At 36.1% G+C, this 26,361-nt stretch overlaps 1 protein-coding gene across 1 annotated transcript; it reads right to left on the bottom strand.

Moving 5' to 3' along the window:
* Nucleotides 1-370: 370 nt before the first annotated feature.
* ern2 (endoplasmic reticulum to nucleus signaling 2) lies at nucleotides 371-25,813 on the bottom strand. Its single transcript, XM_051703355.1, has 22 exons — nucleotides 25,464-25,813; nucleotides 19,665-19,782; nucleotides 19,151-19,184; nucleotides 18,982-19,054; nucleotides 18,816-18,888; nucleotides 17,404-17,526; nucleotides 16,857-16,961; nucleotides 14,769-15,036; nucleotides 14,200-14,278; nucleotides 13,960-14,113; nucleotides 13,262-13,389; nucleotides 11,379-11,510; nucleotides 9,570-9,789; nucleotides 9,238-9,328; nucleotides 8,555-8,744; nucleotides 7,207-7,306; nucleotides 6,784-6,983; nucleotides 6,524-6,671; nucleotides 3,962-4,089; nucleotides 3,732-3,855; nucleotides 2,190-2,257; nucleotides 371-1,913 (listed from the first exon to the last, which is right to left on the bottom strand). The coding sequence occupies exons 1-22, from the start codon at nucleotides 25,518-25,520 to the stop codon at nucleotides 1,743-1,745; spliced, it is 2,784 nt and encodes a 927-aa protein (XP_051559315.1). The 5' UTR covers nucleotides 25,521-25,813; the 3' UTR covers nucleotides 371-1,742.
* Between the last annotated feature and the right edge of the window lie 548 nt (nucleotides 25,814-26,361).

Genomic DNA, 26,361 nt, shown 5'->3' with positions numbered 1-26,361 from the left:
CTAATTAGCTTTTGTTGATGACATAAGCCTAGGGGTTCACATACTTTTTCCATATACTCTAATTAGCTTTTGTTGATGACATAAGCCTAGGGGTTCACATACTTTTTTCCAACCTACACTGAATGTTTGATCAGTGTATTCAGTGTGTACAATAACAATACAATAATTTGTGTGTTATTAGTTAAAAGAGATTTTGTTTGTTCATTAATGTAACTTAGATGAAGATCAAACCAGATTTTTAAGACAAATTTATACATAAATTCCAAAGGGTTCACATACTATTTCTTGCCACTGTAAATGAAGCAGAAGTGATCTCTGAACTGGCTGAGAACCATATTAAATGATGAAAAAATAACTTAAAATGTATGAAGAGGTAAATAATGGACATTCTCTAAGGTCTCTCTTGAAGGCAGAGTGAAAATATTTAATTAGTATATTTTTCAAAACTAAGTTACACGAAGTTGACCAATGTTACCCTGCTCAAGATATATCAGTGAAATAGGCATATACTAAAACATGTTGCCAACAGTATTGAGCCACTTGAACAAAAAGTTTAAATAGCATAGAATTTTTGGTAAAACATCATCAGTATACCATTACTCTTCATTGGGTATAAAAAGGTACTTACATTTTCTTGGTATTTTTCAGTGGCAAAACCCCCAACACTTAATTTATAAAAAAGAAAACTTGCAGTATAAAAATACTGAGTGATTTTAAACGCTTTAAAACTGTAAGATGCGTTAGGTAACAAGCATTTTTTTCTGAGCCTACAGCAGGCTCTAGGGAATACTTAGGGAACTGCAGTTGTAATTGCAATTACATAAGAATGCATAACACCATATTTTTTTGTTTTAAAGCTATAAAACACAGAGAGGAGGATGGAATTTCAATCTGTGACTGACTGTAATACATTCATAAAAGTAGCATGAAGCTGAAATTAAAACCACACAAAGCAAAACAATTTTAATATAAATGATGCACTTCAGACTGGCATTTTTGCAGTTATTTAGTCACAGTTTATCTGATCCAAACAAATACCAGTAACTCTTTACAATAAGGTTCCATTTGTTAATGCATTAGCTATCATGAACTAACAATGAACAATGCATTTTTTACAGCATTTATTCATCTTTGTTAATGTTAATTAATACTTCATTGTTAGTTTGTGTTAGTACATAGTGCATTAACTATATGTTGAAATTAACATGAACCAAGATTAATAAATGCTGTAAAAGTATTGTTCATTGTTATTTCGTGTATGTTGTTATCTAATGTTAACAAATGCAAACTTATTGTAAAGTGCTACCCAAATACCTATTCTTGTACACTTAGTGTACAAAACGACCCAGAGAACAGAATATTCTGGGTTTTTAATCTACCACAATGTTGTGCTGACTTTTATAGCTCTTTGAGATGTAACAAAGCTTTTGAGTAAGCATATTCTGAATATAAAAATAGTTAGCTAATCTGACCTAAGATCTGTTCTTCAGACATTATCTGACTCTCTATAAAAGCACAGGCATAAAATATCCTTTGTATCTTTTATAGTTGGAATTCGCTCAACTTGAAAGTAAAAGAGTAAGATGTTTTGGAGATGCCACCAAAATGTGTTCAAAGTGTTCACAGCTCTAAAATCCAGAATTACACATGTTAGATCTAGTCCTCAAGGTATTCATGACTCCATTTTCCCAGTCCAGTCCAGTGTAAGAACAAACAAGAGTCTGTGGAGATTTTGGAGGTGCTTAGTGATGGTAGTAGGGATGAAAGAGTCTCTCTGGGGCACAGATGCTAAGTGCTGAATGTGTGTGTAGCAGTAACCGCGGGAAACGGGAGGTAAAATATGCCACAAAGCCGTCAGGGACTTCACCAAGGGCTGTTTGAACCTCTGGAGGTAGTTCATGGTAATGATGTTTCTGTTAAAAAAAACATACATGGAGACAATGCATTTAACTGTGATTACTGACAGATTCACACCTCATGTTGTTCCAAACCTGTTTGACTTTCATTCTTCCTGGATAGACAAAAGATGATGTTAGGCAGAATGTAAGAGACTGACAGGCTCAGTCCCTAAAAGTCCTTTTGTGTTCAACAGAAGAAAGAAACTCATACAGGTTTGGAACAACATGAGGGTGTGTAAATGACAGAATTTTCCGTTTTGAGCTCTGAGTTTATGAAGTTAAAGCACTTACTTTATTTCTCATAGCTCTTAATAGGTCTCTCACAGAGTTTCCTTTATATGTGCGAAATTTTCTAAGATCTGCCAGATGGGAAACAAAAAAACATTGTATCAGTCATGTAAATACAGTAGATGTAAAAGGAAGATATTTAACCCTTAAATGCATGGGTGTTATGCCAAACATTATTACATAATCGGGTCTTGAGCGATCAAGCACCTACAATATCTCTATCACAAATGGATCCAAAAGTACACAAATTTTCAAAAGATTTTCAAGACTATTAGAAAATAATAGAATAGATTTTATTCTGATATATTTTGATGTTTTATTTGTCACATATCAAATAGATGATGCAACAAATATAGAACAGGATTAATTAATTACACACACGCAACTGGCTGTCAAACTTACAGTATATTGAGCTACACAACACATAAGCTACACATAATCTAAGCATTATTTTCTCAGGCACTTTTTGAGTCTAGACGCACAACCTACATCATTTCCGTAGTACACCCAAATGAAAATCGCCAAATCACAGTGTCTATGTGTTACACTTGCTATAGTTTACTTCCACGTTGCTTCTTTATCAAATAGCAATGTCAAATGTAAATCAAGTCAATCACTGAAACAACAGCGCCACCTTGAGTAAGAAATAACATCTATAATATGTATTGTACACGCATATGGAATACTGAAAATACACCACTGTCACAAAGAAAATCAACGTGATATAGCAGTCATTTGTATGAATATAGTACTCATTTGTCTTGTAATAAACAAATAAATATATATATTTGCTGTGGTAGTAAACTTATAAAGATATGATACGATTGTTAAAAAAATAAATAAATATATATATATATATATATATATATATATATATATATATATATATATATATATATATATATATATAACTACACGATTACATATCTCGAGTCTTTAATGACCCTATACACTTTTGGTAATTAAGCAGTTATAAAACATATTTTTTTTGCAATTTTGCCATATTTTTTTTTGTGTTTTTTTTTGTTACACTATTCAGAAGAGAAAGGTTTAGGAATACTAAAGGCATAATAACTCAAAAAAATGGATGAGGTACAGGTCCCGGGTCACTAAAGACCCAAAGTATGCATTAAAGGGTTAAAGATGAAGTTTCTGTGCCACTAGTGATACCAAACAGAATTGCAAAAATAATGATGATTTCCGGAACAGATTTTTTAGTGTATGTAATGAATAGTGTTTCCACTTAAATGTGAAGTCTGCCATTGTTTGGAGCAAAAACAGGTAGTCCACTCTCAAACTAACGCCATTGGTTGAGCCAGAAGTTTACAAGTCAGACAGCTAAAACACACCAAGCAATGTTTTGAAAATGCTACAGAGCCACAGTGTTTATGCTCTTCAACTGACCATTAAACTGAGAGGAGAAAGTATTTTAACATAAAAAAATGCACACTTCACCTTTAAGAGGAAACACTATTTTAATCAGACATTTAATCAAATATCCTAATTTTACTTATAATGGTAAAGAACAGTGGTAGGAGTGCTTACCAGCCTGTAATGGTGCTGATATGTGCATCCTCCAGTTAGTTCTTACTACAAATCTGCCGGAGGTCTCCAGACGGGCCACTATAGCGCTGTCTGCTGGCTCCTTCTCTATTCTATCACTTACATCCTGAAGCCAAACAACACACATTACACCACAGTCAGATTCACTAAAACACTGCAAGCTGGCTCTCTTTTAGCAGTTTTTCCATGTGTGTCAATGAACACATACAGACCTGAAAGAACTGCAGCTGTTTCTCTGGGCTCCAGAAGAATGGATGTTTGAGGATGGATGCTGCTGAGGGGCGAATCTCTGGTTCTGCACTTATCATCTGCTCAATCAGATCTCTGCCAATCACATCCTCTATAAACATTAAAACACCAATAAAACCCATTAAGGCCTTTTTCACAAGCCTGATCCAAACCACCTCCACGGGTGGTTTGAATTGTTAATGTGTCAAAGTTTAAGCGGTGAGATCAGATTTCATATGTTTTTTTGGGTTTTTGTTTTGTCATTTGTTGCAACAAGCAGTGGCTTATGAATATTAATTACGAGACATAACATTACAAAAATGTTATTTATCAGGGGTGCAAATACAGGATTTGCAATATATGCAACTCAAAGGGGCGTCACAAAGGGGGAGGGTTTCACCAAATCATCCCAAAGGGGTCAGTCAGACAGCGAAACATTCAACTGATCGACCAATATAATGCTGTTATGGACATGATATTAGTAAGTATTAGGGCTGTCAATTTAATACGTTAATTTCTGTGCAATTAATTATATGAAAAATAACATATTTAAAAACATTATGTAATTAATCATGCTCTCGAACTGTACGTTAATTACGGTATTAGGAATATTCCTACTATCGTGGCCCTTTTAAGCTTGATGTACCACCTTGATGCAGTAGGGGGCAGTCAGCGCTCCAGCTGTAAAGGCAACGCGCTTCGTCAAACCAACCAGCAGACAATAGGGAAGGGCGATACCACTTATTTTCTTTTTGATCCGATACTGATAATATCATGTTCAATATCGTAGAACGCCGAAACCTCTATTTATTTTTTTGCGATTTCTTGGGATAAAATGGGTAATTTAAGATATTATTTTTAGTCATAATTCAAGTCATTCTTTTTTTTTTTTATATTTATGGGCCTAAACAGAAAATTATTAGACTTTTGTTTTCTTATATCCTTACAAAAATAACAATACTACAGTAACCATAGTTAAACTATGGTATTTAGTTAAACCATAGTTACCACAAAATTAACCATGGTTACAACTACTATATTACAGTAGTTAAACCATGGTCTCTGCAAAAAAAAAAAAAAAAACAGTTACTACAGCCATGGTTACAACAATATTACTATAGTAAAACCGTGGTTAATTTTCTATTTTTTTTTAAATTTTATTTACAACAATTACAGAACATTATCAATGTTATAACAATATTTAATAGAACTAAACTTGTAACAAATGTCACACAAACTCATTATAATAAATGTCACCTTTAGATGTGTTGTTATTTAGTGTGAATTAACTGAAGAAGCAGTTTCCCTGTATTTCTCTCATTACCTTAGCCAAGCACTGCTCCCTCTAGTTTGAACCAGCACTGTGATGGGGCAAGCGTTTTCTGTTACTGCTTGTGTTTTTCAGCATTTATGTGCGTTAAGATGAGCGGAAGAAGAAATAGTTCCCATCCAGCGCAAGTATTTACTAACATAATCCTTTTTATTTCTCTTTGAAGCTTATGATTATTGTTCACGTTCATGGTAACCAAATAATATCCCTAGTTTAAAAAGGATTTGAATTATTGAACATTCATTTACATCTCAAGGTGAGAAGGCCGAATAACCATGCTACAAACTCAGCGTGTAAATTTGTTTTAAAAAAAAATCTGTGGTCCGACCGTCTTTTGTGGTTAACATAACAGCAATGTTGGAATGAAAAAATCTTATTTTGTACTATATCAATACTTATACTATTTCATCAGAGCAAAGCAGAGATGACAGCAGATAAGCAGAGAAAGTATGTGACAGGGTTTCGTTTATGACCGTTAACCGTTGACGTTGTTTCACGATGCGCAGCCGCCAGCAGTGACAGAAATATACAAATTTGTGTATTTGACTCCTATTCCGAGTCCCGATCATTACAATGTTTTTGTACATGTAACAAAAACCTTGTTAGCAACACAGTCAAACAGTTCTATTATACTAAAATATTTTCCAGGACATTTAGGTATTTTTCTAATTTTCCAGGACTTTTCCATGACTGGAAAACTGCATTGCAAAATTCCAAGTTTTCCAGAATGCATGGGAACCCTGTATATATTAAATTTATTTTAATTATTATATTCTAAATTACCTTTATTTGGGAGCGTTTTGCAGTAAATATTGATCTGCGATTAATTGTGATTAATTCGTTTAATTAATCGGCACATCAAGTAATTAATTCCAATACAAATTTAATCGATTGACTGTCCTAACAACAGTTCTTGTCCACTAATTTGACTGGACATCAGTGTTTCAAAAGCAGCACTGAACAATAGCAACTGCTCGTATCCACTTGTCTGTGTTCATATGCATCATCCAGTGTTGTTAATTTCAAACGGCCAAATATCTACCAATTAGTTGGTCTGGCCGATATATCAATCTACATATCTTCATACTCGTCACATGCTCTCAAACTTTGCAAACCCACTTATCGTTTTTTTGATCGCCATGCTAGTAGATTAAAGTGTCTACACAAATCAGAAACTTATGAAAAAACAACAACACATAGATGTGTACACACACACCATGTATATCTTCCATAAAGTGGTCGAGGCTATAGACTCCAGAGAGAATATTAGCTTGACGCCGCAGACTGTCACCAAATGGATGCTGTCCTTTGGACGTCACATAATAAAACACACACCCTGCTGAGAAGATGTCCACTGCACTTGTCTAAAGAAAAAAATAGACAAAGTCGACAAATTTAGTACAGAAAATGAATGTATTAGGCTATATATATATATATATACATATATTTTGTTATATAGTAAAGTGTTTTTCATACAGGGTTTCCTTTTGAAGCATTTATGAGTAATTCTGGGGCAATCCAGCCTTCAGTTCCAGGTATTCCAGAGCGCAGGCTGAAACTATGGTGACCATCTGGAAGCTTTTTACACAAGCCGAAATCTGAGATCACTGCCCGGACTCGACCCAGTGCCCCCGGGAGAGAGAGCAAAATATTCCGCGGCTTTAAATCCCTGTGGACTGAGTTAGAGACGGGAAAGTCACGAAGGGACATCATGTAAATGATGATCACAATGGGTCGGTCTGCTTGCATGCGTGTATGCCGTCACCATCCAGTTACTCAATAACAATTAATAAACATACATGCAATGCAATACTGCCATGTGCAACCATGTGTTTTAATGCAGTTGCAACAGGAAGGAGGATACAATTGGAAACAGTTGCTATGGCAGCAGTGACTCACCGATGTTTAGGGAGTGCAGGTGACTGAGGCCACACATGGTCTGTTCAAGTAGGGACACTGGGTTCAGCCCTGAGTGAGGACAGCTTGGGTCCTCCACATACTACAACACAGAACAACCACATTGTCTTTGTGATTATAAAGTTCCAATTGAACATTTTTGATGACATAGTTTTAATAAAATGATTATGCAGTCAAAATACAGAACATTTTGTACAAAAAATGAACATTGTTGGTCCTAGTAGTGGCATATTGCAAAAGTCCTATTTTTAATCAATAACTTTGTTTTGTTTTGAGTAAAACTATCCAAACAGTGAGGTTACAGTGAGGCACTTACAATGGAAGTGAATGGGGCCAATTTTTGGAGGGTTGTAAGGCAGAAAAGTGAAGCTTATAATTTTATAAAAGCACTTACATTAATTCTTCTGTTAAAACTTGTGTATTATTTGAGCTGTAAAGTTGTTCTAATCATCATTTTTACAATCATTTTAGAGTTTGTTTACATTACATTGTCATGGCAACGAAGTTGTAAAATTGGTTATAACTTTACACAGAAATGTTGGTAAGTGATTTTATCACATTAAAATCATGTTAACAAGTATATTGTTTATGTCTATACTTTTGAAACCTTGAATACTTTAATGTTTTCAGATTGGCCCCATTTACTCCATTGTAAGTGTCTCACTGTAACCTCGGTTTTTTGCTTTTTTTTTAAAGAAAATGAGGGGCAAGTAAAAATAAATTTTTGTGGTAATCAGTATAAAGCCGCAAATGCTGCTGACTGAGCTTAACTTGTATTGAACCCGGAATATTCCTTTAAACTACCTAAACATCCTTAAAGGGATAGTTCACCCAAAAATTTGAGTAAAAAATCTTTGCTGTTCGAAACCAGTTTAACTTCCGCATATTTCCGTGGAACACAAAAGGAGATGTTAGGCAGAATGTTAAAGACTGAGTCACCATTTACTTTTGTCCCCTTTTGTGTTCCACAGCGGAAAGTCATACAGGTATGGAAAACAGGATGACAGAATTTTACTTTTTGGGTGAACTATCCCTTTAATTCCTTAAAAGATACATTTCCCTTAAAAACTAAATTGATTAAGTTCAACAAGTTGTCATTGGCAGTTTATTTTTTTGTTTTCGAAATAAGCCTCACTACATTCATTTTTTATTTTTTATTTTTTTATCATACATTTAAAATTGTGGTTAAGTGTGTAATTTCTGTGCCACTAAAATCACCTCACAGAATTGCAAAAATAATGGATGCTTTCAAATAGATTTCCTGAACACTCCCCCATCTTCCATTGTTCAGAAAAAAAAAAGAAACAGTCCTAACTCGAGCCACACACACCTGTTGGAGAGTGGCGGCACACAGTTCAATGGCAATATAAGTGAACTGTCTGTCCCGTTCTGTACAGAAATAACGGATGACGTTGGGATGTTCGTCTGATTCACGGAGGAGCTGAACCTCACGCTCTGCAAATTCCACACACTCTGGCAGGATCCGCTTTACCGCCACATGCCGTCTGTCAAAATGACCCCTTTGGTATATGGTAAATACACATACACTTTTAAGACCAGTGAATTCAAGGAATAGCTCACCCAAAAATGTCATCAATTCTGTCATCATTTACTCATCCTCATGTTGTTTCAAATCTGTATGACTTTGAACACAAAAGCCAGTGTTAGGCAGAATGTTAGCCTCAATCACCATTCACTTTGATTATACAGATTAAAGATGCAATGAAAGTGAATGGTGACTGAGGCTGTCGTTCTGCCTAACATCTTTTGCGTTCAACAGAAGAAAGAAAGTCATACAGGTTTGGAACAACATAAGAGTGAGGAAACGATGACAGAATTTTCACTTTGGGTTGAATTGTCCCTTTAAGGGTAAAGCACAACCAACCAGAGATCAGATTTAACAACTTCCCACAGAAACTGCATGTAATGTACAAAAATGTAAACTCTTCACACAACGTTAGATGAAAAAAAGAATGTAAGAGCAAACCAGTTTCCTAATCCATGATAACCCACCGGAAAACAAATGTTCCCTCCGTCCCATGCCCTAGCACCTCAGAAGGACTGAAAGAGATTTTCCCAACTTCAACCACTTCTGGCTGTCCATCTAAAAAACATTCACATGCAAGTTACAAGAGAGACAATGTTATGTAATGGGCAAAAAGTTTCTAAGAGCTGATACTACACCTGACATTAGTATCTAAATATGTTGCATTTAAATAACTGAACCTTTTCAGACAATTGAAAACAAATGTTTTAGTGTACAATGTACATGCTTATAAGTGACATTTTTTGCTTATAGTCAAAAAGGAAAAAAGAATGGTGTAGAAACAGAATAGTTTTTGTACTTTCTGATTGGCTAGCTGTTGTTATTGGGGCGGAGTCTTTGCTTGAGAAAGGCTGAGTTTGATTGGATGCAACAGAGCTAGTCTTCTCTGAATGGCTGTTGTTGTTGTAGGATGATGATGAGGGTGGAATACTGGGTTCTGTTGGAGCAATCTGAATGGTCTGAACAGGCAGAGGGTTGGATTCCATTGGCTCTTCAGATCTCTGAGACTTTTTGACCAGCTGATTAAAAAGAATAAAAACAGTTCTATAATCTGACAATTAAAGGAATATTCTGGGTTCAATACAAGTTAAGCTCAATCGACAGAATTTGTGGCAGAATATTGATTACCACAAAAATGTATTTTGTCTCACCTTTGCTTTAAAAAAACAAAAATCTGGGTTCCAGTGAGGTACTTACAATGGAAGTGAATGGGGGCCAATCCGTAAACATTAAAATACTCACTGTTTCAAAAGTATAGTCACAAGACATAAACAATATGTGTGTTAACATGATTTTAGTGTGATAAAGTCCCTTGCTAACCTTTTCTGTGTAAAGCTATATCTAATTTTACAACTTTGTTGCCACTGCGATGTAATGTCAACAAACCCTAAAACCCTAAAATGACTGTAAAAATGACGACTTAACTTTACAGCTCAAATAATACACAAGTTTAACGTAAGTAATGTAAGTGCTTTTATAAAATTATAAGCTTCACATTCCTGCCTTTAAACCCTCCGAAAATTGGCCCCATTCACTATTGCAAGTGCCTCACTGTAACCTTGATTTTTTCAAATGTTTCTTTTTTTTTTAATCCCCTTTTCCCCCAATTTGCAATGCCCAATTCCCACTACTTAGTAGGTCCTCATGGTGGTGCGGTTACTCACCTCAATCCGGGTGGCAGAGGACAAGTCTCAGTTGCCTCCGCTTCTGAGACAGTCAATCTGCGCATCTTATCACGTGGCTTGATGTGAATGACACCGCGGAGACTCCCAGCATGTGGAGGCTCATGCTACCCTCCGTGATCCACGCACAACTCACCACGCGCCCCACTGAGAGCGAGAACCACTAATCACGACCACGAGGAGGTTACCCCATGTGACTCTACCCTCCCTAGCAACCGGGCCAATTTGGTTGCTTAGGAGACCTGGCTGGAGTCACTCAGCACACCCTGGATTCGAACTCGCGACTCCAGGTTTGATAGTCAGCGTCAATTCTTGCTGAGCTAGCCAGGCCCCGATTTTTGCTTTTTTTCTTTTTTTTAAAAAGAAAAGTGAACTAACTAACAATTAACTAACTATGACCAATACATTACAGCACTTATTAATCATGGTTAATGTTAATTTCAACATTTATAAATAAATTTTTAAAATTAGAAGTTGCATTTGTTAACATAGTTATTGCACTATGAACTAACATGTACTAACAATGAACCATTGAATTTCACAAATTAACATTAACCAAGATTAATAAATGCTGTTAAAAATATAGTTCATTGTTAGTTCATGATGCCTAATGCATTAACTAACATTAATAAGCACAACCTTATTGTAAAGTGTTATCAAAAAATATTTTTATAGAGATTTCACTCACAAAGAGTGATTTCTATTTGATGAAATTTTTAAAGCTAAGCACAACTAGAAAAAAGTATAGAGCCTATTGAAGTTTCCATGAAATTTCCTGGCCTGGAAATCACAATTTTAAAATTCCCAGATATTTCTGGGGTTTCCATGACTGTGGAAACCCTGAAAAGAGCAGTGATAATCATTTTAAAGACACTAATGTTAAATGAATTCAGAGCAGAGATATACAAACACATTCTCTTATTCACCCTTTTGTGTGCAGAGAACAGAAAGGCAGTCAACACTCCCAACAGCAGTGTCACTACCAGCACAGTCATGGGGTCAGAGGTTAACGAGTCAGGCAGCACGGGGGAAGAGCTGTGCTGTGTTACTGGCGGCAACTGTAAACAAAACATGACAAGTTTGTGCTTGGATGTTTTGTGGCAAGCTTGCAATTTTGTCATGCATGAATTACCCACTAAAAACAATCTACCTTGTTTGAAGATTCAAACATTATCAATTCGTGACCAAAAACCATTGATGGCAAACATGGTGCTTTATGTATTAAGGCGGCACATTTCAATGTAAACAAGCATGAATAAGACTGGAGAGCTACAACATCCGTTAATGGTGTTTTTTGGTCTCTTTTGGAGCTTGGCTGTGTAAATCCATTTTCGTTAGAAGGAAAAGAGCAGCTTGGCCATTCTTGTAAATTTGTCATTTTGTGTTCCACAAAAGAAAAGAAAGTCATCCAGATTTGTAATGGCATGAGGGTGAGTGAATGATGACAGAAATTGTATTTTTGGGCGAGCTATTCCTTGCATGTGGACAGTGTTAATTTTACACAGTTTTTTTGTTTAAGTCATAGTTTTAGTCTTTTGATGAAAATGTCCTTTAAAATGAGTCAATATTTCATCATGTCATATTGACAAAATTGAGCAAAATGACAAAAACATATATCATACTGTAACAGACTAAACTTTAATCAAATATTTAAACATTTAGAAAAAACCTATAAAAATGTTCTTAATTTAAACGTGTCAAACATACACAAGATACATACAAAATTAATTCTGTATAACTGCCCTTGTGAAAACCTGAGCTCCTGAAATAGCATATATAATGAATATACTGAACTATTAGCTACTCTTTAGAAGTAAGCCTACTGTTTCCTAAATGTTCATGCTTTAGAGACTGTTATTCATTTTCCGTTTTTAGCCAGTTTATGATTTTGCATTGCATGTAGCATTGTTTTTTTTTTTGTTGTTTTTTTTTACAGAAACAGCTTATTCACTACGAAAGTTATGATAAGTTACGCATATTATGACTAGCACCTAACTTAGTTCAATTTAGCTGTTCATTCGCTTCATTGTCTGTGGAGATATAAGTTGTAATATTACATATACTCTATGTTGTGGATATAGTGATTAATCTCATGTATATATACAGTAGGATGCCCCTGAGTGAGGTAATTAACCCATTTTAAAGCGGTTCATTTTACCTGTTTTCAGCACATTTAACTCATGCAGCTCAAGCAGGGAAATTCCCAACATATTCATCTATAAACAGATGTTTATATCGTGCATTGCAGTATTATTTTTTTCTTGTGATAATTATGTCGACAGTATGCTTTCAATAAAATCATTTAATTATCATCATGATGTGTCTTTTTCTTGTTGTATTCGTTATTTTTTACTTTTTTTTTATTTTCTCCCCAATTTAGAATGCCCAATTCCCAATGTGCTCTAAGTCCTCATGGTGGCGTAGTGACTTGCCTCAATCCGGGTGGCAGAGGACGAATCTCAGTTGCCTCCGCATCTGAGACCATCAATCCACGCATCTTATCACGTGGCTTGTTGAGCGCATTACCGCGGAGACCTAGTGCGTGTGGAGGCTTCACGCTATTCTCCGCGGCATCCACGCACACCTCACCAAGTGCCCCACCGAGAGTGAGAACCACATTATGGCGACCACGAGGAAGTTAACCCAACGTGACTCTACCCACCCTAGCAACCGGGCCAATTGGTTGCTTAGGAAGCCTGACTGGAGTCACTCAGCATGCAAGTATTCGTTATTGTTGACGAAGAGCGTTTTTGTCAGTGATTTGGTTGATGAGATTAACACTGCATGTGGAATTGTGCATTTGACTCACTGGGTGAGATGCAGGACGGAAAGAAGAACTGGAACCTCTAGATGGGATGACATCACCAGAGCGCTGCAGGTTCTCTGGGAAATCTCTCAACATGGTGGTGTGAGCCAAAGGAGGGATTTCATGGTGACCTGCACATACCAACACACACAGCAAGTTACATACAGTATGCGTTTATGTCATGTGTACTTTCTAAAAACAGAATTGATATTGGTTGTTTGAACATTAAAACTCATCGTAAAGCTCATTTGTTTTTCTGACAGTATAATTTGGTGATAAAATCCATTAAATCTGTAAATTAATTAAAAATAATAATTAAAACAAGTTTTATTTAAAATAATTGGTAATACTTTACAATAAGATTCCATTTGTAAACATTATTCATGCATTAGGTATCATGAAAAAACAAATGAACAATATATTTTTTACTGCATTTATACATCTTTGTTAATGTTAGTTAATAAAAATACAATTGTTCATTGTTAGGTCATGCTAGTTCATAGTGCATTAACTAATGGTAACATGTTCATCTTTTGATTTTAAAATGAGGGTACTTATTGTGACTGTCATGTCACATTTACAAAGTTCCATTTTTAAACTGTTTACTGTGAACTACTGGAATGTGGCATTACATATGAATTTATCTTAATGTACTGTATGCCCATGCATACACACATGTTGTGTGTGTGAGTGGGCCGTACCAATCAGCAGCCAGTGATTCTGCAGGGAGCTGGTGCTTCCTGGTGGATACTTGACATCAGTGCTGGGTGTGATCTCACACTCGGCCCGCCCATTCCCCATTGTGACATCAGCTGTGACTGGCCCCTCAATACGAGCTAGAGTGAGACCTTTTGGCTGCCATGGCAACAGGATAAGTTTAATCAAATGGGAGTATTTTTTTTTTCTTAAAAATATTTAGAAAAATAAACAGCAGAACTTACCACTATTGCCACTCCTTTGTGCACAAGGGAGGTAGACGCATAGAGATGAGAGTCTGTCTTGCCAACATAGAGAGTGGGACTATCGAGATATGCACACAAAAACAAGCGCATATAATTACAATAATAAAACCATCAGTAATCTTTTGATTTAGCTTGTGGTTATTTGCTTTAAACAGTTATCCTTAAAATCAGGTCTTCTCAAATGTTTTTCTCAGTGGAACCCCCTAATCTGAATAATTTACTCAAATTATTAAATTATTAGGTAATATTTTTAATTAGTTACTTAAAGTAATATTTCACCCAAAAATGAAAATTCTCTCATCAATTACGCACCCTCATGCCATCCCAGATGTGTATGACTTTCTTTCCTCTGCTGAACACAAACAAAGATTTTTAGAAGAATATCTCAGCTCTGTACATCCATACAATGCATCTGGGATGGCATTTTTGGGTGAACTATTCCTTTAAGTACCACATCCTGATATTTCAAGTAATTTTTACCCTTTGTAAATTAATTTAAAACAACACATTTATTATATATAATATCTTTTTTTGTGTATGTTTCTTACACTAGCTGAGTCTTGGTGCTATGCTGCTCCTTTGTGAACTGGTAGGTCCACTTCATGGTGTGGGATTGCGTGTTTTCTGCAGTGAAGGTCAGGTAACGCAGGGTTTCTGTCGCGACTGTCAGGTGAGGAGCTCGCCGCAGACTGTCCTGACTCCAGAGGTAGAACCCTGCCACTGGAGAATCAAACTTCTGCATCCACAAAACCTCACCAGAGTCCCGATCCACCGTGACCACAAGACCATCCCCACTGGATGCAAAGTGGGACATCTCTGTGTGAAACACACACACACACACACACACACACACACACACAAACAAACAAACATCAGTAAACACTTCCGGTATATTTATTAGCGGTGTAAATATTTGCTATGTCAGAAATTGCGAATCTTTGTTAAATGACGTAATGCATCATGAAATCTGACATTTTATTTGGGCATGATGATTCATAATTATTTAAAAAATATATATTGAAGACTAGGGCTGGGTATTGATACAAATTTCCCTATCTGATTTGATTCGGATTCACAAGCTCTCCATTAAATTTGATTCCAATTTTGATACAATTTGATTCAATTCTGGTTCATTTGGGTATATTTCAGTTATAAAGTTCATTATGCTTACATATGAAAAAAAATTCCCTGTAAATGCTGTAAATTATACAGGTAACCTTCTAACTTGGTACAGTACATTATGAAAAATGTAATATGAAAATGGTTTATTATTATTATTATTAAAGAGGTCATGAAGTGCTATTTTTTATAATTTTATCATCCTCCCTGAGGTCCAATGATAATGTCATAAAAGTTTTTTTTGCACCAAAACAGTCACAATTTAGTATTATTTGATAATTTTCCACCCTGTTTTTGTCCCTCTGTCTGAAATGCTCGGTTTTGGCCTAAGCGCCTCCTTAAAACTCAAACATAAGTGCCCACTGTTATGATTGGCTAACATCCTGCAGCCCCTCAAATTCAGCAAACTCAATCAGAAGAGAATGAAGAAGCCCCTCAATATTATAAAACAAAATTGCAGGGTTTACACATAACACACAACCAACACACTGCATCCGAATATATTAAACTGTTCATCTCAAGCACAACTGTTAACACATCAGCACCATAAACTATCAAACATTTAAAAAATATTCATGAATGAAACACGTTTTAGATTGGGTCCAAATGTTTTTAACTGCCCCATCTTTCTATAACAGTTATTTTGCAAAGTTTGACATGAGCCAAAAAAAAACGCATACATCATAATCCAAAGCACGGTGAAATGACGCACACATATACTGAAGGCACACTGAGGCGCACATCACCGTAAACACATCAAACCGTCCAAAGACACCCCTCTAATCTATGTTTACATACACCAACAATTAAAAATAGTGCAGATGTGCGAAAGAATGTTGCCATGACGCGTTTGTGCTCAAAACAACAAGAGGCAGCAGCTAAATGAGTTTCAGAGTTGTAACTTGACAAAGCGTCTTTTAAAAGTGCGAGATACATGACAGCGGACAAAGAGTCTGCGTAGTTCATGTTTATATGCAAAATAATAAAAATAGTCCAGATGGGTCCCCTTTGGTGTTCAGGAATAGTTCGCCACACAAGGCCTGCTCTCTTGACTTGAACTGCGCGCCAGTGGGCGGGGCCAAATGTGCGATGACGCATGTTGTGGGATGTGTAAATACAAAAGAGCAATGTTTCGTGACGTCACAAACAGACAGATTTCAAAACTAGATGTTTCAGCAGGGTGGCAACTATAAATGCTCTTTTTAGACTGGGGAGGATGTTTTGAGTTCTGAAATTTACAGTATGCTTTTATAGTACAGTTACCTCTTATATGTCTAAATATCAAGGAAAATTTTATTCTCCATTTCATGACCCCTTTAAGTATATTTAGATAAAAAAATTTACACGTTTACATGTGGTATTATTATGGTCATTATAACTGATAATTAAATTCTGTGACTTGATATATTGAATTTTCTTTGTCAGATCACTGTATAGCAATGAATCAATGCATTTTTACCCCCTTAATACTGTATATACACATTCTCAAATATATGTGTGAAATGTGCAAAACCTACTATATTCATATTTTTTGTCATCATAGAGAGGAGCAGAGTAGTCGTTGTAGGTTGCATTCCAGCGGAGTTCCTGAGATTTTGTATCATACATAGTGATCACATATTCTGCACACAAACACAGGGATACAACTTAGAATTATGGAGCAGATAAATGTGAAGCCAATGGCCAGTAAAACACATGGACTGGCATATATTGTATATACACATGCTGCTTAAAGGGCCTAGTGGTTAAAGCTAAGGGCTGGTAACTTGAAAATTGCTGGCTGGATCCCTGTAAGGAACGAGAGATGTGCTATCTCCATCATGCCCTTGAGCAGGGCACTGAACATCCAAGGGAATTGCCCCTGTAATAACTGTAAGTCACTCTGGATAAAAGTGTTTGCTAAATGACTACTTACTATAATGATGCAGAGGTACAGTATGCTGTGTGTTAAATGATTCATTGTGTATATAGCCCTCATTATAATTAATTTGAGTGTGTAAATGAACAGAAATGCAAAGGCATGAGTGTGTTGGGTTGTAATAGAGACGCGTTGTGTGTTCTGACCTGTGCGACCAATGTACAGTAGAGGCGCAGAGGGGCAGATCGAATCTGCAGAGGAAGTGCTCAGGCTTGTCTGCTTTTCACCTGTCTTAGGATCAACCACAAACCAAGTGTCCTGCTTTTTACCTAGAAATATAGACAATACTACGAATGAGTGTATTAAAGGTATGCAACATTTCAAAGCTCATTTTATAAACTTACTATAGGGTTTCCATGACTTTCAAGTTGTTTGTGAGTCTTTAAGAACTATGATTGCTGGCCTCAAACAAATTGGTAGATTCAGAACATAGACAAACTTGATCCCTTTATGTACACAGTGGTTCAGAGTCACCTCAGGATACAAATAATTTCATAATTGGCCCCTAAATTTGGAAAACAAATTAATTGTGGGTGGTATTGGGGCCTTAGTTCACCCAAAAATGAAAATTCTCTCATCATGAGCTCATCCTTATGCCATCTAAGATGTGTATGACTTTCTTTTTTCTGCTGAACACAAACGAAGATATTTAGAAGAATATCTCAGCTCTGTAGGTCCATACAATGCAACTGAATGGGGTCCAACACTTTCAAGCTCCAAAAAGCACATAAAGGCAGCATAAAAGTAGTCCATAAGACTCCAGGATTTAATCCATGTCTTCTGAAGCGATACAGTTGTTTTTTGGGTGAGAACTGACCAAAATGTAACTAATCTTTTACTGTACATCTTGCCATTGCAGTCTCAAGGCATGATCATGATTTCAAGCTCGATTACACTTCCTGGTGCTTGACGTATGCAAAGACCGCTAGATGGTGCTAGAAAAGTGTAAACGAGCTTGAAATCAAGATCACTAAGGAGACTACTGATGTCAAGATTTATAGTGAAAAAGGAGTTATATTTTTGGTCTGTTCTCACCCAAATCCAACTGGATCGCTTCAGAAGACATGGATTAAACCACTGGAGTCATATGGATTACTTTTATGCAGCGCTTATGTGCTTCAAGTAGAAGACCAGGGATACTAATAAATATTTTGATCTTTTTAAGGTGAAAGTCCCTATCATGATCCACATCGGGTATGGTACAATATTTTGCTAATTTTTAGGCACTCATTTGAGAATGAATCTGTGCAGCAACAGCTCATCTGATTTGACATGGACTGACGCTTAAGAAAAGTTATTATGGTTAGTCTCAAAGGACAGACTAAAATGATCATGTTTTAATCTATACAAGAACTTACAAGTTCTTGTATAAAAAAGTATAAAAAGCAAAATAGCTAATTTCAGAGTGGAGCAAAACTAGAAAAATTTCTGTGACCTTTAAGATTTCCATGCTTGACATTTTTTTAAATGTTGTAAAATTTGCAGCTCCGCTCAGTGGTGCAAAAATTACACACTTCAGCTTTAAATCAAACAAACACACAAACGTGTTTAAAGTTACCTGTGTAGAGCACGCCATCTGAACTTCTGCATGGAGATGACTGGACCAGTTCTGGAATTGTGAATGGGAGTTTCTGCAGAGTAAATGAGTACATAAGTACACAATGAGCACATTAAATACATGAGCTTACACACTTTCTGATAAACACACACACACACACACTCACCATAAGACCCTCTTTGTGTTTGCCACCTAGTACATACAGACTGCCATCATTGGGATCTGGAAGAAAGCCTGGCCTACAAGAGAAAACATCCTTTAATTAAAATAGTTTAATACACATTTATAATATATCTAGTTTCAGAAGATTAGTTTAGTTTCTTTTAAACACTTACTCTTGAAAATAGGCAGGAACCTGTATGATGGGATCTAGAAGAGAGGTTGAAATGGTTATAGAAGTTGTGTGGCAGATCCTTATCCTACAGTCACATTAATAAAGCAATAAGGTACAAAAGGCTGTGTTATATTCTAAATATTGTTGCAATATAAGATTGTATATTCAATATATAAATATCGCACAGGCTTGTATGCCTTATTACTTTTTTAAAACAGTTGCTACATGATAAAAATATTAAGGACAAACTTTTTCATTAAAACCTTATTTTATGAAGCAAATTCAATCACTCCACTAAATAGAAGATATAGTCCCTGAAATGTAAATTAATAGTTGGCATCCACTGGTCCAGGACAATGATACAAACTGCGTCACAGCTATTGTAACATGGCAGAAACTGTATTGACCAATCAGCATCAAGTATCGGAACAATCCATTGTATAATGAGAAAGATAACAGAATCTCATAAAAATATAATGCACACCCCTAAGCACACAACACACACAAACACACACCTTCCTTTAGTGTCCATTTGATGTCTCCTGTCTGTTTACTGACAGCATGTAGTCTTCCATCCAGTGTAGAAACAAAGAGCAGAGACTCTGGAAGAGAAACTGAACTCCCTCCCTCACACTGAGAGAGTAACCAGAAAAACATAAAATTAGAGGTAGACAGATTTATCTGTTTTAACGATTAATCGGTACCGATATTTGCTTTTTGGAGCTATCGATTATCGGCCAAAATGTGCGCCGATAGTTGCAGATAGGTTGTTAATATGATTAGAAAATCAAGTGTTCTAAATTTAATTGAGGGCATGCAAAGAAAAGTGCAACTATATGGAAATGTGCCCAATGTATATACTTTATTGTGTCTCCAACTTCATATCTTGTGAATAATAATAAACCTTATTCCTCAATAAACCTAATCTGGTGAAATATCTATGCCATAAAAGCTTAATTTGGTTATTACTTAATATAGAGCATTAACAGGGCCAAGTGTCCATCATTTCAAAATAAGAGTCCCTGGTGTGTTTTAGACTTGTTTATAGTTAAAAGTCCCATGTTATGCACCAAATCTTAATTTATTTTGTGTTATTATTGGGATTTTGGTTGAACAATAAACTGCATCTGGGATTTTATTCATTTTGGAATCTTGTAGACTCTGTGTTTGTGCCCGTCATAGCAAGGAAAGACTAAGATTTCTTTTTTTTACATTTTACGAACCGATTAATCGGTTATCGGTTTTCCCTCCACCTTAGTTATCGGTATTGGCAAAATAAGCATCTCTTCCTAATTGTAAAGGAAGCTGTAAAAGGTCCATATATTGAAGGGCAGATTCAAAATGTGACTTGGAGAAGGACCATTTATAGTTTAAAATGGAGGTGAAGAAGGCTGAGCATCAGAACGATACATCTTAGATTTAATCACTTGAGCCCCAGCTAAAGAAGGGCACTGTAGGTACCTCTAAATGACAGAATGTCTCATTAATATATTCAGAAAATAAAGTACAATGAACAAGTTTGAAAAGTAGGGATGTGCATTTCAATTAAATTTGTAGTCGAATACTCTGACACACAGAAAAAATGTTTAATCAATTACTAGAAATTAAGAATTTAAGTTCAACCTTCAACCTTTGAACATGTTTTTCTCATGAACAAATGAGCACTATACATACACAACAACATCTAGATTAAAAAATGACAAATATTTGCACTCACACATAGAAACATAAATTCCAAGTCTTATGAAGCAATACAATCACTAAACAATGACATAATTTTTGGCTCAATTATTCCTATAATAACATCATGCAAGATTGTACCAGCAAGATTTAGGTGAGAGAAGCAGCTCATTTTTTCCCACGGCCGGCAAAGGCACATAGGAAAGGCAGATTGCAATATTCGAGTAGTGTTTTTACTAGTCGAATATTTATAACTAAATGAGTACTCGATTAATCGATTACTCATGCACATCCCTACTGGAAAGTTATGCATTTCTTTCTGAACCTGCTCCGGAGCAGTTTATGCTATTATTACTAACATACTCTGAAAGATACTCTGGTTTTTGGAACCAAAAGTTGAGGTTAACAACTTACTCTGAGACTTATGCAGTTTAGTTGCTAACTTTGCTTTCTGGAATACCCCCTGTTCAAGCTCGTTGACATTTACTGATTTAACTTTTGCAACAATAATAAAAACACTATACAACTTACAATATATAATTAACTATTTTACAAAAATTCTCACACACCACACTTTACAGATCAGACTATTTAAAAATTATTTGATATGTAATCTGATATGTAGCCTAAAATACAGTATCTTGTGAAAGAGAGAGAGAGAGCGAGAGAGAGAGAGAGAGAAAGTATATGTTTGTGTGTTCAGTTAACAGAAAACGGCTTTTAACCAGGATATCCTGTTTCACAGTCATTAAGGCCACTCCTGTATTTACCAAAAACTGCCTGACTTTATATAGCTGAAAGTGTGAATGTGCAAAAGTTAAGTAAACTATAAATTAGTCAATATCACACAAGTGAACCATGCAACATTGCATTTTGCTTAAAATTGTATATTCCTTTTGGCCCTTGCTCTAAATTACATGAGAAAAAAAATCTACTTTTACTTTTCCTTTTGGATTATTTGGTGATTACTTCCCTGTCTCTTTGTCTTTCCTCTCACTCTTACTCTCTATTTTTTGTTTTGTTTTGCATTACATGTTTTAGGTGACCATTAAAAGGCTGCCATTCCTACTATTCCTATATATAATTACAAATTAATTATTTTCAGATTTTGTTATTAATATTATTACTGTATTTTACTGTATTATTTTCAGATGTGCTATTTTTTTATTTTATTGCCTATTTCTGAAAAATGTACATATATTGTATTTATTACTATAAATACAATATATGGACACTATAATACATGCTAAATATACCATTATTATTTATGAACATGTTTATGTATATATTCTGAACATATAATATACATATATTGCTGAACATATATTTTCAGCTCATCATATCTATCTAGTCATCCTGCAGTCCACTTGATTAAGCTTTTATTTCCCTACACATATAAGGATCTTTTTGAAATTTGAATTAAAGAGATAGTTCACCCAAAAACGAAAATACTCTCATAATTTACCCACCCTCATACCATTCCAGATGTATACGACTTTCTTTATAAAAATGAAGAATATCTCAGCTCTGTATGTCCATACAATGCAAGTGAATGGTGGCTAGACCTTTGAAGGTCCAAAAAAGCACATAAAGGCAGCATAAAAGACTCCAGTTGTTTAATCCATATCTTCAGAAGCGATATGATACTGTAGGTGTGGGTGAGAAATAGATCAATATTTAAGTCCTTTTTACTATAAATCTCAACTTTCACATTCACATTCTTCTTTCATTTTTGGCGATTCACATTCTTTATGCATATCGGCACCTACTGGGCAGAAAGGAGAATTTATAGTAAAAAAGGACATAAATATTGATCTGTTTCTCACCCACACCTATTATATGGCTTCTGAAGATATGGATTTAACCACTGGAGTCGTATGGATTACTTTTTTGCTGCCTTTATATGCTATTTGGACCTTCAAAGTTCTGGCCACCATTCACTTGCATTGTATGGACCTACAGAGCTGAGATATTCTCCTAAAAATCTTCGTTTGTGTTCAGCAGAAGAAAGAAAGTCATACAATTTCTGGGATGGCAAGAGGGTGAGTAAATGATGAGAGAATTTTAATTTTTGGAAGAACCATTCCTTTAACAACATTTAGTACATGTATTTCAAAATAATTTATCCTGAGGAAACATTTGGTTATATGGACTCTGATCACAATGAAGATATTGAACCTAAAGCCTTTGCCGTTAACCTGTGTGATTGGGGCCACTCCCTTGATACACATTCAAACGCACACTCATATCAAATTCCTACTTGCTTTCACAAGGATCGTCTCCCATTCTCCTTTGAATTAAAAATATCAATACGTATCAAACATTTTAACACATATCGACATCCCAAGTAAAAAAAGCCAGACATTTTTTCTCTCTCACATCCATTGCAACTGTTGTTTTAACACAGCTGCACCCCCTCTCAATTCACTGCGTGAGCTCTCCCAGGTCTCGTTCTCAGGTTCATACAATGTTAAAGGTCATGCGTGACAGTATTGTGCAAGAGTAACGGTAGCCAGCTGATACATTAGAGCTGTGCGGTATGTGTAAACCTCACTCCCCTGGTCTCAAGAGGTGCACTAGCGACTGACGCTATAGGCTGTAGCCTTTAGCCTCCTTGTTAGCGTTCCCGCCTCCCACACCGGAGATGCCGGTTCGAATCCCGTTCAGAACGGGTCGATCAGGACCAGTGGTGCCGTGACACGGATGGGAGTGAGGTTTAGAGGTGTGAGTGTAACGGGAGCCAGCTGGCAGGGTTGGGGAGTAACAGAATACATGTAACGGGATTACGTATTTAAAACACAAAATATAAGTAACTGTATTCCACTACAGTTACAGTTTAAATCATTGGTAATCAGAATACAGTTACATTCAAAAAGTATTTTGATTACTGAAGAGATTACTTTGCATTTTATTGTCATTTGTTTCATTTAATATTTAGTCTTTTCAGATGGAAAAATATATACATATAAATGATCCAAAGTGCATTTGAACAGCGGTGAAACACTTTCTTATGATGTGTTACATTCATACAAGCAGACAAAGAAGTAAGTCTGAAGTAAGTTTGGAGCAGAAGAAATAGAAATAAACCTTGTGTAAATTGTCAGCTTTACGCTAAGCTAAAATGCTATTTCTAGCCATTTTACATGCATGTTACCAGGCACGATCATATTTTTTTATCAAGAAAATTCACGTTGTATCACAGTTTCTTTTTTTCTAGTAAGACCTTTGATATCAGGGCAAAAATTGTATTCTTGATAATAATTTTTGTATTGTTTTCCTGTAAAAATATCTAAAAATCCTTAAAACAAGATTAATTTGATTTATCTTGTTTTAGAAACAACACTGCATAAGATATTTAGGTTTTTCAGAGAATATATTTTTAACATGTGTATTTTGTCTTACTGTACTTGCAGAGTTTTTATAGTTAAAACCTTGCCAGCTGGTACGTGATAGCTGTGCAGTATGTGTAAACCTCACTCCCCTGGCCTCAAGAGGTGCAGTAACAAGTGAGGCTAGAGGCTGTAGCCTTTAGCCTCCTTGTTAGTGTGCCTGCCTCCCATGCCAGAGACGCTGGTTCAAATCCCGTTCGGAACAGGTCGAGCAGGACCAGTTACAGTGGTGCCGTGACCCGGATGGGAGAAGTTTAGGGGGGTGAGTGTAACAGGAGTCAGCTGATACGTGATAGCTGTGCGGTATGTGTAAACCTCACTACCCTAGCCTCAAGAGGTGCACTTGCGACTGACACTAGAGGCTGTTGCCTTTAGCCTCCTCCTTAGTGTGCCTGCCTCCCATGCCGGAGACACCGATTCGAATCTTGCTCGGAGTGGGTCGAACAGGACTGTTACAGTGGTGCCATGACCCGGATGGGAGTGAGGTTTAGGGGGGTGAGTGTAATGATAGCCAATTGATAGGTAGCTGTGCAGTTCGAATCCCATTCGGAGCGGGTCGAGCAGGACCGGTTACACAAGCACAAATTGAATTGAGCAAAAATGACCCATTTAATAGCGCTATCTTCCTATCTCCTTCCAAACCTTATTGAAATGCAGTGCCTGGATCACTGACCATAGTGATGATGTCCGATTCTATTGAACCAATTCTTTTTATTGATTCGGACGCACTGCTTAACTATGATTAAAAGTAAAACTGGCTGCGAGGTTGAAACAATACTGTTAAAAATATCGAAAATAATTAATAATATTACCAATTAACTTAATGCGCATTATAATAAACATTGAGAACAACACTGTTAATAATGTTAAACAATTTTTAAGCTAACAATAATGTTGGAACAACAACAACAACACAATATTTGAACCAATCTATATAAACAAAGCTCAGTGATTAACATTTGTACGTTTAATTTTTATTACAAAAATGAAACGTAAATGCTGCGAGACTTCTGTGAACTTTCTTGGACAACTCTTTTGAACAGGTTCATTGAAACGAACCGTTCGAATGATCCGATTCGCAAACGAATCGGACTTCCCCAATGCTATCATTCCGGGCACCCCCAAACACGCCGCATCTTATGATGCCAAAAATAGATCATCACAAATCACTGTCCCATATGAATTCCCAGTGTTGACCAGCAACATGAAATGGTAAACAGAGAGGATCCAATGCCCTGATTTTACCTGTTGCACGATTCCCGCGAGGCAGAGCAACAACAGCAACATTTGTCTCCGGTCCATGATTCTCTCCCTGATTTTGACAGATCTGTCGGTGGTCAAAGTTGCGTGTTCCTGGTGCGTGTCAGTAAATACACTAAGGTCGAACGGGCTCTAAACTCCTCCAACAAAACGCCATTATCACACAGCGTCGGAAGTACTTCACAACAGCATGCTGTATCACTTACTGTACAACTACGATTCAGCATATGTCCGTTATAAGACAGACAACTGATCCTATAATACAATAATATTTATTATACATTTCCGCGTTGGGACGGAACTGGTGATGTCACTCAAATCAATAAGCATACAGTAGAAACCGAGAAGGCACGGCCATGTCTGTTTGATTGACAGCGCGTCTGACCAATGGCGTTTCGCTGCGATGAATTGAAAGGCGGAGTTTCGAGAAAAGTGGATGTCATTTTAAAACACGTGGAACAATAACAGAATGGCCCTGACAGCTGATGACAACACAGTTAGTTCTCTTTTTCTAAAACAGAGACTTTAGAATTTCAACATAGAATATTCTCTCTCTGAGCAGTATTTCTGCATTTTAGTGGAAGCCAGTAGAAAGTAACTGTTTTATTGACTGATTAAGTAAAATGGAACGTATGCCATCATTATGATATATTTTTTTAGTCATGTTTAGATATTTTAGTTTGGTCATTTAAAATGCGTAAGAATAATGTAGATACTGAGTAGATGTTTAAAACTAAATTGAAGATATAGCACGAAGAATTAACATATACAGTGGCGCCAAATAGTAGTTGGACGCTAAACTTACAAAATGTTTCAATGTCATTGATTCAGGTGACAATCTCAAACCAAGAATCATTTGTAAACATATGATGCTACAATTTTT

This window comes from Myxocyprinus asiaticus, chromosome 7 (assembly GCF_019703515.2).
Source record: "Myxocyprinus asiaticus isolate MX2 ecotype Aquarium Trade chromosome 7, UBuf_Myxa_2, whole genome shotgun sequence".
Taxonomy (NCBI): domain Eukaryota; kingdom Metazoa; phylum Chordata; class Actinopteri; order Cypriniformes; family Catostomidae; genus Myxocyprinus; species Myxocyprinus asiaticus.
This window is presented reverse-complemented; position numbering and strand designations above follow the sequence as displayed.